The sequence below is a fragment of the Sus scrofa genome, chromosome 2 (genome assembly GCF_000003025.6).
Source record: "Sus scrofa isolate TJ Tabasco breed Duroc chromosome 2, Sscrofa11.1, whole genome shotgun sequence".
Classification (NCBI taxonomy): domain Eukaryota; kingdom Metazoa; phylum Chordata; class Mammalia; order Artiodactyla; family Suidae; genus Sus; species Sus scrofa.
Genome location: NC_010444.4, coordinates 4,808,096 through 4,821,699, shown reverse-complemented (window position 1 = coordinate 4,821,699; position 13,604 = coordinate 4,808,096). Strand labels below are relative to the sequence as shown.

Genomic DNA, 13,604 nt, shown 5'->3' with positions numbered 1-13,604 from the left:
GTCCCGGCAGATTCGATCCCCGTCCTGGGGAACGTCGCATGTCACGGATTTGGCGTCCCAACAGTTTCAACCGCCAGGATGTCCGAGGGCTGCACACGAACCGCCTGGGGGGGCTGAAGACGGCTGGTCAGTCACTTCCCACCAAGGGCTCCGTCAGGGCCACGCAGACAGCAAATTCCGGGGGCTCTAGAGCACGGGCTCCAGGGCAGGGCCAGGGCGCGACACTCACGACGTGAGGAGAAACGCCAGCATGCTCTTTTTAACCTCACCTCTTTCGAACATCTGCTGCGTGCTTACACAGTTAGTAGAACCACTCCACTTAGGTGTGTGCCTCCGTTTATACGTGTGTGCGCGACACCCCTCCCCGCTCAGATGTGAGCCTGCGTCTGAAGAGGCCTCGGCTGCCTGGCGTGTGGCGGCCACCGCTCCAGACTCCCCACCACTGAGCCTCCACGAGGGGACAGGTGGTCAGCAGGCGCTCTGGCCCCCGAGCGCTCCCGACGCCGTGCATTTCAGAGCGGGGCTGCTGAAACCCCAATCTCACGGTTCAGGAAGAAGCCCTTAGGACGTGGGTACCTTGCAGAGGAAAAATCACTCCCACCAGCCCCCGGGGAAGGGCGGCCAAGGGGACACGTGGGCAGTGACGGTCACGGCGCAGCAGGAAGGCCAGGTCACTGCGACACGAGACTATCATGCACAAAGGTCACTGCAAGCCGCTGTCTCTTGGCAACCCAAACACTGTTTAGACTGCCCTAGAGGCACCAGACGTCCACTCCCTGCACTCCCGGGAGGACAGGGAGCCCCGTCGCTTGCTGGGTCTCACTGAGGTGGCTCCCAACAGCCCAAGAGCCCGTCCTCCGGGCCAGACGCACCAGGCTCTACGGGGGCAGGAAGGGGCGCCAGGGGCGGGGTCGGCTAACCCCAGCTTCAACCTCAGAGGGGTGCAGGATGGACTGAATTACTTACTTGAAATTCATTTTCTTTCTGAGCTTGTTCGGATCCCTCCTTATTACAGGACCTCTATGGATGAGAAAAAGCAAACACTTCCGGTGAGATGGGGAACACTGAGCAGACACCACCTCTGCAACCATCACAACAGTCAGGGCTTACAAAGCATCACAGGTCTTTAACGAGGGTTCTCAGCCCACTGATGCCACCGGTACGATCTAAAGGCACCACCAGTGTCCAGCACGAGCACCAACACCCGAGGAAGCGCTGCGTTTCTTTACAAGAAAGGGGCTGTGCTGATGAGGCCAAGCAGCCGTGTGTCTCGCCACCATCCCGAGAACCGTTTCACAATTTCATTGTTGGAGGAAAGTCGATGCAGAGCGCTCTTCTCAGGACGCCAGGCCAGGCCAATCGAGCCAGGCGGGGCCCTCGGGGCTGCAGCAGCCCCAGGCAGGCTCTCCTCCTGCAGGGCAGGGCGCGTGCACAGGCCGTGGGCAGCACCCGGTGGGAGAGGGGACGCCCCCCGGGCGGGCAGGGTCTGCATGGCCGAGCCTGCACCTCGCCACACTCACGGCCGGACCTGCTCGTCAGGCTGCCCCCAGCTCCCTGTGGGTTCTTCCTCCACCAAGAAGAGGACCCAGCAAATGTAATAACGGCCTCGACCAATTTCATGTGTTAACGTATTAAGAGATGCGTCTACATCACTTTCCTCAATGAAATTGCACATCACTGGTAACCAGGACTCTGCCACTAACACGCCTGGACCATGAACCACCCTAAGCCGCTCTGGCTACGTCCTTTCTTCATGGCCGAGCTTCTCTTTTAAAAGCAACCCCCCACCCCAAGTGCTTTAAAAACTGTCATGGTATCTCTAATCAGGGGATAGTGAAAAGCAAGTCAAATTTTACATGTCACGTCAAAATTTTATTCTCAAATATCATCCCTAGAAAAATTAAACTACATCTGCTTAAGTCAGACACAGAAGTCCATAAAGGAAGCTCTTTAAAAATTTTAAGGCAAAAATTCTTTAACATCCCACGAAAACGTACCTTTCCATATTCCACAGCTTTATCAAAAACAGCCTGTCCCAAGGGTAGAAAAAAGCGTGGACAGGGGGAAAATGCCACGTTAAGCAACACCAGCTACTCTAGCACCAATCAAAAAGCTCGCATCCAGGACACGGAACTACCCTTCCACAGACATTCTGACGCATGTTCTGTGAAAACAGTACATGTTCTGGGTGACTCCATGGGAAAGTAAACAAAATAAATATGCATGTTTATGTGAAGCGTCTGCAAAAAGACTTGCACTTGTACACAAGCTATTCAATAATATCTTTAACGCACAGTTAAGTACACTTTGTACAAAGTACAGCGAGTACAAATGGGGGCTACCCGACCTTTTCATTTGTGTAACCTGCATTTCTCTGATGGAAGATGTTACAGGTTAAATCCCGATACAATGAAAGCTACAAAAATGAAAATACCACAGAAACACTTTGAGACTTTTGCTGATGGCCTGAGAGCCACCGCGATAACCCCAGGGAGGAGGAACTAGGCGCCATGAGAGCTTTCCTCCTTGCTTGACTCCCAGCTACGCTCCTGAAGGCACCCTGACTTTAGGCCTTTAGTTGGGGCCTCTCCTCGGTGGCCTACAAGCTCCTGATGAAGCTTTTCATTTATTTTTTATGTATTTATTTATTTATTGTTGGTCTTCCCCCAAAGCGATGAGCTCACTCTACTTTTCAGACGGCACGACTAAATTATACACTCCCGCACCGTGGAGCTCAGGGCAGGCTGGCTCAAGGAGCAACAGGGCGGTGGAGACCAGCTACGGACGAACTCACCTCCGTGTTCCCAGGAGTGAAGAGCTGGCTACCATGTTGATTAGGAGGCCAAAAGGGGCTGAAATGCCCCCAAATAGTTAAGTCCTTGTGCTTTTTCTCCCCAAAGAGAGTTAAGAACCAAAAAAGTCCTATAATCTGATATATTATATAGTGATACTTTGTAGGAAAAGACAAAGAAGGAATTTGGATGTCTCACTGCAACTTCTTGTAACGGGATTTGACCTGAACAAAATCCTAAATGACAATGGTTATTCCTATGCTGTTATTGCTTGAACTGTATCTTCTCAGGCAGATACAGCTGATGGGTTATTCAGCCAACAGAAGTCCCTCTCCCTTGTCTAACGGTGCTCTCGAAAGCAAGTCACCTCATCCAAGTCACGCTGGCTTCGTTCCCAAGGCCGTTCCTTCTGAACGTATTAGCACCATCGGGTGCAAATACATTTTACAAAAAATTTCCAAGTGGAAATAAGTTTTATAACGAATTTCCCCACCCCTGCCCACTCCATCCCAGCCCCAGGGGCTTCGCTACTTATCCCACAAGAGCACCGTCGTGAGGGCAAGGCGGACTTCTGCCACGGCGGCCCCGGTTCTGTTTCCTCAGTACAGAATGTTCAAGCTCCCTCAACCCCGTGGGTAAGAGCAGTAAGACCGGGAGATCTCAAACCAAGCCGACTGAACATTCAGGAAAAGGTGAGAGGCGGGGTTTCCTGCAGAGGTTAAGTCAACAAGAAACTCACATGGCCAAAAAAGAGGTCAGAGGACTTTGCTGTCCAGGAGGAAAGGAAGCAAAATATAACTTGGAACCTGTGGGATTTCATTTCAGAGACAAATTTACTTGAAGCCAATATTAAAATGGACTGTACAAATATTTAACATGACTTCGAAACCACCAACTTGTAGAGTAATAAAAACTAGCTTTCAATAAGTTAAAAAAAAAAATCAAGCTTTTTTTAAACATTTATTAGGAATTTCAACACTAACCCAGTTACTTAATTTTAAATCATTATTATTTTTCTTTTTTACGGCCATACGTGTGGCATACGGAAGTTCCCGGGCTAGGGGTCGAATTGGAGCCTCAGCTGCAGGCCTACACCACAGCCACACAGGAGCCAGATAGGAGCTAGGTCTGCGGCCTATGCCCACTTCTTGTGGCAACACAGGATCCTTAACCCACTGAGTGAGGCCAGAGATCAAACCCACATCCTCATGGAGACCACAACAGGTTCTTAATCCACTGAGCCACAGTGGGAACTCCTAATGATTCAATTTTGTTATGTGAACATTATTGTGGTCATGTGTTTTGTTAATCACCTCACACAGGGACGAACTGAAATCTTTACGGAAGAAATCCTAGGATGTCTGGAACCTGCCGCAGAAGCAGCCTGGAGAAGGAAGGAGGGTCAACATGAGAAAGACGGCCTCTGGGCGCCCCGGGTTCATTACACTCCTGTGCTCCACGTCTCTGTGCGCGGTAAAACTTTTTTATTTTCTTTGGTTTTTTAATTGTTTTTTACTTTTTGGCTTTTCAGGGCCACACCTGTGGCACATGGAGGTTCCCAGGCTAGGGGTCACAGCAGACCTGCAGCTGCCGGCCTACACCAGAGCCACAGCCACGCGGGATCTGAGCCGTGTCTGCGACCTATGCCACAGTTCACGGAAACGCAGGATCCTTAAGCCACTGAGCGAGGCCAGGGATCGAACCTACATCCTCATGGATGCTGGTCAGATTCGTGTCCACTGAGCCATGACAGGAACTCCAAAACTTTTCAAAAATAGAACACTTAAACTTCAAGACCTAAGAAGTCAGAATGCATGATATGCTTAAGAAGACATCCAGCTCTACGAATATACTAAAAATCATTGAATTGTACAGTTAAATAAATAAGTGAATGGTACAATACAACGATGCAACAAAAATAAAGAACAAAAAAAGACACCCACTGATTAAAAAAAATACTGCCACTGGCTCCTTCCCATTTTCCTTGCTCTGTTCTTCCTATTTTGGGCCTGGTTTTCAAGAGAATCTTAGGTGTTTATTATAATCCATGTCTTCATTGATGGTGAGGCAGGAAACAGGCTAAAGTGGTAGTGGGATATTCAGCGATTGTCTCCTTTAAAGGCTCAATATAAAATGAAAGAGTAAATCAGTTGCAGCCTTTTAAAAGTGCTCTGGGAGTTCCCGCTGTAGCGTGACACGATCAGCGGCGTCCCTGGAGCACTGAGATGCAGTTCGGTCCCCGGCCTGACACAGTGGGTGAAGGATCTGGCGTTTGCCGAAGCTGCGGCATAGGTCCCAGCTGCTGCTCGGGTCTGATCCCTGGCCCAGGAACTCTGTCTGCCGAGGCCAAAAGAAGAAAAAGAAAGTGCTTTGGGATCAATAGATGAGTGATTCAGAGAGAATAATCTGAATGTTAGCTAGACCCTCCTTCTAGGGCATCTGAGATCCAGCCAAGGAAAAGCGTCTATCTCTCCAGGAACCTGAGTCTCCAGCGACTCCAGACTCGCCATGATGAAGAAAGCAGCAGCTAAATATTTCAAGTGACTTTTCAAGTTGAGACCCATAAACTTCTAAAATGACTAAGTGTCATTTTCTACTGAGGAAACAGAAGAAAGGGGTCTGATTTGTCTTGGACCAAAAAATTTAAGAACATGAAAATCCCCAGAGTCGTGTATGCAGTACGTGACATTCTGAAACCTTCATCACTGTGCCTCTTTAGGCAAAGGCACAAGTTGTAGCTGGTGCGACTTAACAAAAGCATTGCAACTTTCTTTTTAAAAAACATTTCTGGAAACCAAGAACTAAAAGAAAGAAATTAAAGCTGTAGAGAATGCGCCGACTTCAGAGGACTCATACTATACCGTGAATCGTGTCTGTCACCTGGAAACCAGAGTGCTCCAGGCACGATCGCATGGGCAAGCCTGCAGCAGAGAACACATGCACATACAACTAAAGTGGCACATCACCCCAACGCCCCTCACGCCACCCAACACAGTGACATTCCCTCCCAAGAGGGCGGGCTGAGGTCGCACTGGCGTTCCAGGGACCAGAAATCTGGACTGGCCTCATGCTTACACATCCCAAACACTTGAGACCAGCGAGACAAAGACATTTTGCATCTGTCAAAATTAGGCCCAGTAGTCTGTGGTTTGTTTAGTTATCAGGAGAAGGCACCAAAGCAGGTATGGCAGCGCTCTGGCCAGTAATTTGGCAGCTATCTTTGGAGAGTTTTCACTGAAGAAATACTAGGTTATGAGACCAAGTGGGAACACATAATACTGGAAACACGTGTCACGTCTGAGAGGGAGGCTGTGACTGCCTTGGAAATGAATGGGATCACGCCGGACTCAAAGTACGAGGGTTTTTTTTTTTTTTTTTAAGCAGAGTAAACAAAACAACTTAAACTCAGGATGACCCTAATACATTGAGAAAAAAATATTGAACCCACTGTGTCCGATTAGCGGGGACACGAGCTCAGCCTCCGGGGACAGAGCAGGGCTCAGCTCCAGGGGGAAGTGCCGTGAGCCGTCAATGTCTCCGTAGCTACCTGGGGGCTGCTCCATGGATTACCGACTGAATTTTCAATGAAACGGGGGTAAGATGACATTGGGGTCTCTGGATTCCAAAAGACCGTGTCCCAGATTGCACTTCTCTGAGTAACTAGGACACATCTGCGCTGTGCCTTGATGCCTTCAATTCTATGACAGTTAGTACTCTGGCAAGCACTAATATTAGCCTTCGATTACTCCAAGAACAAAAACGAGTTTTTCCCAGACAACACCCGAGAGGTCGTGGGTGTGGTATAGACACGCATGCCTGTGAGGCTGCTGCGCGCAGTGAGGCCACGTCTCTCCATCATGCACAGAAAGGACTGGCTCAGCACGGTCACTGCGCTGACAGAAGAGGGCCAAGGCATCCTGAGACGTCCGCCAGCTGGCACGGGTTACACGGAGGGAACAATACGTACTGACACTTGTGTCTTCCACAATTCATGATAAATAAGCAAACTGGTTATTTGTAATCAGCCAAACTTGCTTCTGGGAAAAGGCTGCTACTGGACACGATGCAGGCTCATGTTCCTTCCCAGTCCCAGAAAGGAAAAAAACCAAGTTACATTTATCGCTGACTTTATCGTTGCGAGCTCTCTTCTAGCAATTACACCTCTTTCCACACTGGCAAAGGCTAAACCAGGACTTCTCACGGCTTCCACCGGGCCAGCCTGCCTACTCTAGTTACGGATAACTGCACAGTGGAATTCGGTTTCATCGTCTACACACCCTCCTCAGTCGAGTTAAAGGCAGCCTGTGTGAAACAGACACGGAATTATCCTGATGTGCAATGTTTTCACATCAGACCGATATTTTTATGTTTAATCATTTCCTGAAAATGGTACTGTATGGCTGTTTTCTCGAAGCTGTGTTTTATTTTATTCTCAAAAGGACCCATTCTTCCCCTTGTCCAGTGCAGGACTTTTCAGAGGCCCCCTAAAATGATCACAAATTATCCTCAACAAAACCTCCGGGGCACAGCTGGAAGTCTGCTTACGCCTCGTCTTACATAGAAACAGGGGCCCAAAGAGATGGCTGTTTGTGGGACAGAACTGTGGGCCTTAAACCCACCAGAAGATTCTCCCTCGGCTTCCTGCTACTTAACCCTTAGAGGACTGCCCCCAGGCAGCAGCGTCTCAGGGCTGCTATGGGGATAAAGCAAGTGAGGCATCTCACAACACCAAGGTAAAGAAAAATGGGAACGTCAAGAAGCCTCTGATTATTTTAAACCACGTTACTTGTAAATGAGTGTAAATCAAATGTTTCTACTTAATATTTGACTCTCACAGAGGTGAAAAACTCAAAAGCTGAAAACAAGGAGGAGAAAGGGAAAGAAGGGACACACTAAACTCAACCCTTCCATCGAGTCGGGAAGCCAAAGGGCTAAACATCCGGGGATACCCCCGAGCCGACCGTTCTGGGCAGTCGTCGGGTGAACATGCTTCGGGGACGGAGCCTATTCTAACCCACCTGGAAGGACGAGACAACTGCAGTTAGACGGCTGACTGAGGAAACACCGGTTATACTTGCACAAAGGCACATGCGTGTGGAGGACGCGTGTGTGCTTTCCTCTGGGGCAGAGAAAAAATAAGGAAAGCCTGACATCTGAGTTGTGTGATGTTTCCATCTTGACCCCATTTACTGATCAGAGTAGTGAGAGTTATTTGGGCTCCACAGTGGCCCAGCTTCATCTCTCACTTAGTGCAAATCCGGACAAGTTACTATCAACTCTGGCCATTTTTCTGTCGGGATGGGACCCTCAAGGCCCTCGGAGATGAGAAATACCCCTCATCCGTCACAGGCCAGGTTCCTGGCAAAGCGCTGACCAGCAGTATGACTGCACTCAGGTCCCAGCAGCGAAATATTTAAGAGCTACTTTAAAATCCGAGCGGAAAACATCTGAAGAGGCACTTGGGTTTGTGGCGAATCCCCGGCAGGGCATCGTGAGAGCTCGGCTTTAAGCCACGGCGCTGCCGCCTGGCCCGCGTCTCCGCCGTTCCTCGGTCTCAGCCTCTTGCTCTCCTTCTCTCTGAAAAGGAAGCCCTTTGCCACAGTTGCTGCATTTGTTCCCGTCCTCGTGCTGCAAAGCGGGCAAGTGGCCAGCACTTTACAAGGACCAGTAACGTGTGAATGCTAAGTGGCAGCAGGGCCCCTGCTGAACCCTGAAGACCTGGGACCCATACCTCCTCGGGGCTGATGGTTCCTCAGCTTTCGGAAGTTCCAACGTGAACAAAAAGGGCACCTGAACTAGGGACTCTCTCAACTGAGTCATTCACGACGTGGAAAAGACTGAGCCCTCGTGAAGCGAAGGGCCCGCCTTTCTCCAGCAGAGCTGAGCTCACTGGCTAAGAGGTCAACGCGCCAGTCGGGCGCTGCCTCATCATCCGCCTCGAGGGCGCCCTGTTTCCCTTTCTACCCACGTGCTTTCAGGCCCAGCTTCCACCTTCATCAGCAGATGTCGTTTCAGGAATGGAAACTAACAGCTTAGTAAAAATAGAATCGAGAAGCGACATGCAGCGTGCCCCCAGAGATGAGCACTGCGTGTAAAACACACTCTGGCCTGTGAGTTTGGTAGAAGTTAATTCCACGTTAAGTGGCTTCCATTTTTCCAGGGAGTTACCCGAGAGTCTTCTTCCCCCCTTAAAAACAGGGACAGAGTACTGTTAAAACGAATGCTGTTTCTGGACATTTCTATCGCACTTAAGCACTGCAAGGTTAATAATTCTAGACTGCCACGGTTTCTGAAGGGGCAAAATACGAACTGCTGGTGGTAAGTAAGCCCTGGGGGAGAGAAAGCTCTGGCGTGGCAGGCCGCGCTGTAGTCGGCACGTTCTCGAGCCACGCTGGCCAATGCCGGAGCCACCGGCAACATGCGACGACTTCTATTTAAATTAATGAAAATTTAAAACTCCGTTCCTCAGCGGCACTAGCCACATCTGCAGCATCTGTCGGCCACACGTGGCTGGTGAGCGGCATCCTGGACCGCACAGACCAAAGCCTTTCCCCGGCCCTGGCGCCTTGCTGCGGCTCGAGACGGGCTCAAGGCCTGGCTCGGGAGGAGGGCACGGTGCACGCTTGAAGGCTCTGAACAGAAGCAAGAGGCTCAGAGATCAGACTGAAGCCACAGTCTTCTACCAATTCCAGCAGCTGGTCATTAAAGTATTTCAAAAGTGCTGCTTCTATGGAAGCACACAAAATAAATGAGCAGAAATGGGACTTCGGGGTTGCAGCAAGTCCTCAGGGGAAAAAATGGTTAAAGACTGATTTCATTCAAAGTCCCCAAAGGGTAATCATTGGGTACTTCAAGAACTGCTCTGAAACGGCAACCTAAGTCAGAAACTGAGCTGCATGGTCAACACAGACCCTGCTCTGCATGGGCACTGCCAGCCAGGGGTCGGGCGGCTGCCAGGCAACACTCGGGCCTCGTCACTAAGCAGCCTCGGACACCCGGCTTGTCTCTGACGCTCAGAGCCTGAGCACCCTCCCGGCTCGGCAGGGCCGCCGGGAAAGGCCAGTGAAGGGCTCAGCCGCGTGACGGCCTCCGGAGTGCCGCTTTAACTTTAACATTTCTAAACATGTCACCGAATTGGCATGGCCTGCTTTTCGGATTGAGCTGAAAAACACTCACCTTCTTAAAAACTAACAAAACTATTCTCCATTTCATGCAGATAAAAGACAGGCCCAAAGAAGATTTAAATGGGTATCACAATTCCACCATAGAAATAGATACACCTTTATATGTGGGGCTGTAAAATGATAAATGCATGGTATGAATAGCTTTTTTTTTAATCCGGACATTTGGGATATCCTATAACGGGTTACGCCAATTCAACAAATAAGGCATTTTAAGTGGAAGTTAGATTTGCTCATTAAGTGATATAAAAATTTAGAAACATTATGAGTCTAACAAATTCAAAGTTTTAAAGAAATCTCAAAGGGAGGTAGTTAATAAATTCAGCTTCACTGAGATCACACTTTTCCACTGGGATTACTCTCTGAGTCCTTTCTGACTATACTATAAGAACAACAGCTTCTCCACATTAGAATTTTACAACCTAAGTCTGAGTTGAAAACTTCAAAGTGTGGAAAACTCAAGCATCTTCAAGCACAATTGAAGATTTAACCAACCTTGTACTTTCTCTGGACATAAAACTGGGAATATTTGTACTAGTTTACTAACAAATAATGAGTAAAGAGAATCCACTTAGAATAGAAACAAAACCCCATGGTGGGCAGCCCAGTTAAAATAACAGCAACATATTTCAATAGCTCTCGCAAACCACTAACATTTTCATTGAAATCCCCCCGCCCAGGTAACTCAGGGAAGAGGAGCAGAGCTGTGTCCCTCCCGTCCCCAAGCAGCCCAGGAACTCACCATCTTTAAAATCGCCCCGTACAGCCGCAGGAGCACTTTCCGAGGCTCGTCACCAACGGTGGCCAGAGTGTCGGGTAGGGAGCACTGGAACAGCATGTTACTGAGGCCACCTCTGCGGGAGACAAGAGCGGGGTTAGGTTCTGTGCGGTCCAGGGAGCAGGCCTCACTTCCCGGAGAGCCGCCACGCGCAGCCGGCATCCAGCCCACAAGGACTGCGCTCGTCGGAGCCGTCCCTTCCTGGCTCGGGCGGGACACTTGCAGCGTCAATGATTAACGCCGCAGCTGTCAGCTCAGCGCCCGAGTCCCACGGAAACAGGCCAGCCCCACTCTGCGCCATGGCGGCGTTTCTGTGAATGCACGCGTGCTGCCCGCTGGCGGCACCTGCCTCGGGAAAGGACAAGGAACGCGGGACCCTCTTCAGCCCTGGGGGTGGCGGAACCTCTACTGCCTTCCTTCCGGCCCACATTCAGCCTCCACCCAAATTCCCATTCCAGTCCCATCACTGCCAGGTTAAAACCCTGGGGCAAAACTTAAGCCTTCCACGTAAAGTACAGTTCTAAGACCCGCCCTTTCTCAGACAGTTTGGACTGAGAGCCTTTTGAAAGCTTGCAACCTTCACAAAGGAGCTTTCAGAGGAAATGGGAGGCGTCAAGGCCCTAAGCCTTCCACTCGGCCAAAGTCAAGGAATAAGCTGCAGGGGACATTGAAACAGGAAAGCCCAGCCTCGCAGACAAACCACCTGCCTGCGTTGGAAATGATGCGGTCCAGAGGCGAGGCCGTGAGCGCAGGGACCGGAGCCAGAAGAGGGAGCACCAAACACTGTTCAGCTGGGATCAGAGACAAGGGCCCGCCTGCGGCAGACGCCGCAAGTCCTATCCGTGTCGCGTCCGTAAGCCCCGAGGAACCAGTACCCAAGCAAGGCCGGCTGGAAGCTGGGGGGACACAAAGCTGAACCCTGCTCTCACCGCTGCCACCGTGAACCGTGCGCTCCAACGGAGAAAGCAGACAGAGAGCCGAGACAGAATTCAAAGTCACGGGGCAGCGTCTGAACCAGAGGCTTCGGCAAACCCCACGTCCACGCGTGCCCGGCAGACGCATCGATATCAGAGGGCGGCACATGCAGCTCTTGGAGAAAAGTTATCAGCAAACCGGACCACAGCTTTCTAGAATGACACTCCCCACCAGCCACAGACAGTGAAGCTCTGCTCCCAAAGGTGAGGCTGGACTATCTCATCACATGCCAATCACACAGGGATTCTGAGCACGCGGTGACAAGCACAGCCAAGACAGAGCCCGAGAGACAGTTCATCTCGTGTGGGGAAGGAAGATAAGAGGGAGGACTTCTTGTCTGGAGGCTGTTAGTGCTGCCGCATTGACGGTGGCACAGAAACTGTCCGAGTCCTGCCCCCAGCAGATGCACTCGCCACCTTTCCTCGCTTAGAGGCTGGGCTGTGCTCAGGTGGCAACGGGCCTCGTGTCAAGGCCAGCTTCACCAGCCGCCCTGACAGTGGGCCAGGCCTGTGCGACCAAGAGCCGGCAAATGAAACTTAAAGGCTGCGTGCGCATGACTTCTGGGAAATCAACACACTCATGCTCATGAGCTTGCCCCCTTCCCAGCCCCCATCCTGCTGCCCAGCCGAGACAATGGGGTGTCGGGGCGAAGCTACCGCCTGAGCCCCACATCCACGTATGCATGCTGGGCGGGGACTCTGCCCGGACACAGCCCCAGCATTTGGTTCTGAAGGAGGCTGGGGGCAGGCACAGTTCCTCACGATGCAGTAGCAACCCGACCGTTCTAGCCCTCGCTTCTCTGGGCAACCCCAGCACCAGCCTCATGGTGCCCTCCGGGGTACCAGCTCAGAGGCGGGGGCCCCAGCACCGGCCACGCAGAGCCCTCCCATCGGAGGTCAGGGTCCCGACTCTGGGCTCTTCCTCTCAGTTCCCAGGTTCTGATCACCCCAAAACTTGCTCCCTGGCTCCAGAAGCTGCTTCCCGCATGCTTATTTCTTATTTTAATCCTTTTCATTCCCTTTTCGCTTCTTCGGTTCTCATCCTGTTCACCCAATTCCCTACATTAAATTCTCTACGTCTGCTGAAGTACCCAGCGTTGTTTCCATTTTCTTGAGGGATCCCCACTGGCGCATGCGGCCAGAGCTTCAGCCGCTTTGCAGATCAGGACAGTAAGGGTCACCTCCCAGGAATGGCAGAGTTGAAAGGAGCCTGCACCCCCATGAAGCCCAGGGCCCACCGGGCATGGCTAGTTCCAGAACCTCTTTGATGCCAGAGGGAAATACACTTCCATGTTGTTTAAGCCACTGCTGCTCTGGGGCCCGCGGTTATACACAGCTAAACCCAATACTAGCCCATACGGCCTGTCACCACCCACCTACTCCTCTCCTTCCAGTCTGCAAACTCCTCAGTCTCCTACTGTCTAAAAACTACCTCCCAGGAGTTCCCGTCGTGGCGCAGTGGTTAACGAATCTGACTAGGAACCATGACGTTGCAGGTTCGGTCCCTGCCCTTGCTCAGTGGGTTAACGATCCAGCGTTGCCGTGAGCTGTGGTGTAGGTTGCAGACGCGGCTCGGATCCTGCGTTGCTGTGGCTCTGGCGTAGGCCGGTGGCTACAGCTCCAATTCAACCCCTAGCCTGGGAACCTCCACATGCTGCGGGAGCGGCCCAAGAAATAGCTAAAAAGACAAAAAAAATAATAAAAATAAAAACAAAAACTACCTCCTGGCGGGAGCTCCCATTGTGCCTTAGTGGTAACAAAGCCAACTGGTATCCATGAGGATGTGCGTTCGATCCCTGGCCTCACTCAGTGGGTTAAGGATCTGGCACTGCCAGGAGCTGTGGTGTAGGAGGCAGATGCAGCTCAGATCCCACACATG

General features: G+C 51.1%; 1 protein-coding gene across 4 annotated transcripts in view; it reads right to left on the bottom strand.

Annotated features, from left to right (window-relative positions):
- The window catches only part of CHKA (choline kinase alpha), a 58,160-nt gene that overhangs the window by 24,968 nt on the left and 19,588 nt on the right, over positions 1-13,604 (bottom strand). For 3 of the 4 annotated variants that reach the window (XR_002341423.1, XM_005660611.3, XM_005660610.3), the window contains exons 2-3: positions 10,716-10,827; positions 967-1,020 (exon numbers count right to left, since the gene is read on the bottom strand). Coding sequence is in view for 3 of the 4 variants with exons in the window: in XM_005660611.3 (XP_005660668.1) it covers positions 967-1,020; positions 10,716-10,827 (166 nt within the window). In the remaining variant the exon portion in view is untranslated. The remainder of the gene's footprint in view (positions 1-966; positions 1,021-10,715; positions 10,828-13,604) is intronic. The other variant, XM_005660612.3, reaches the window with a different exon arrangement.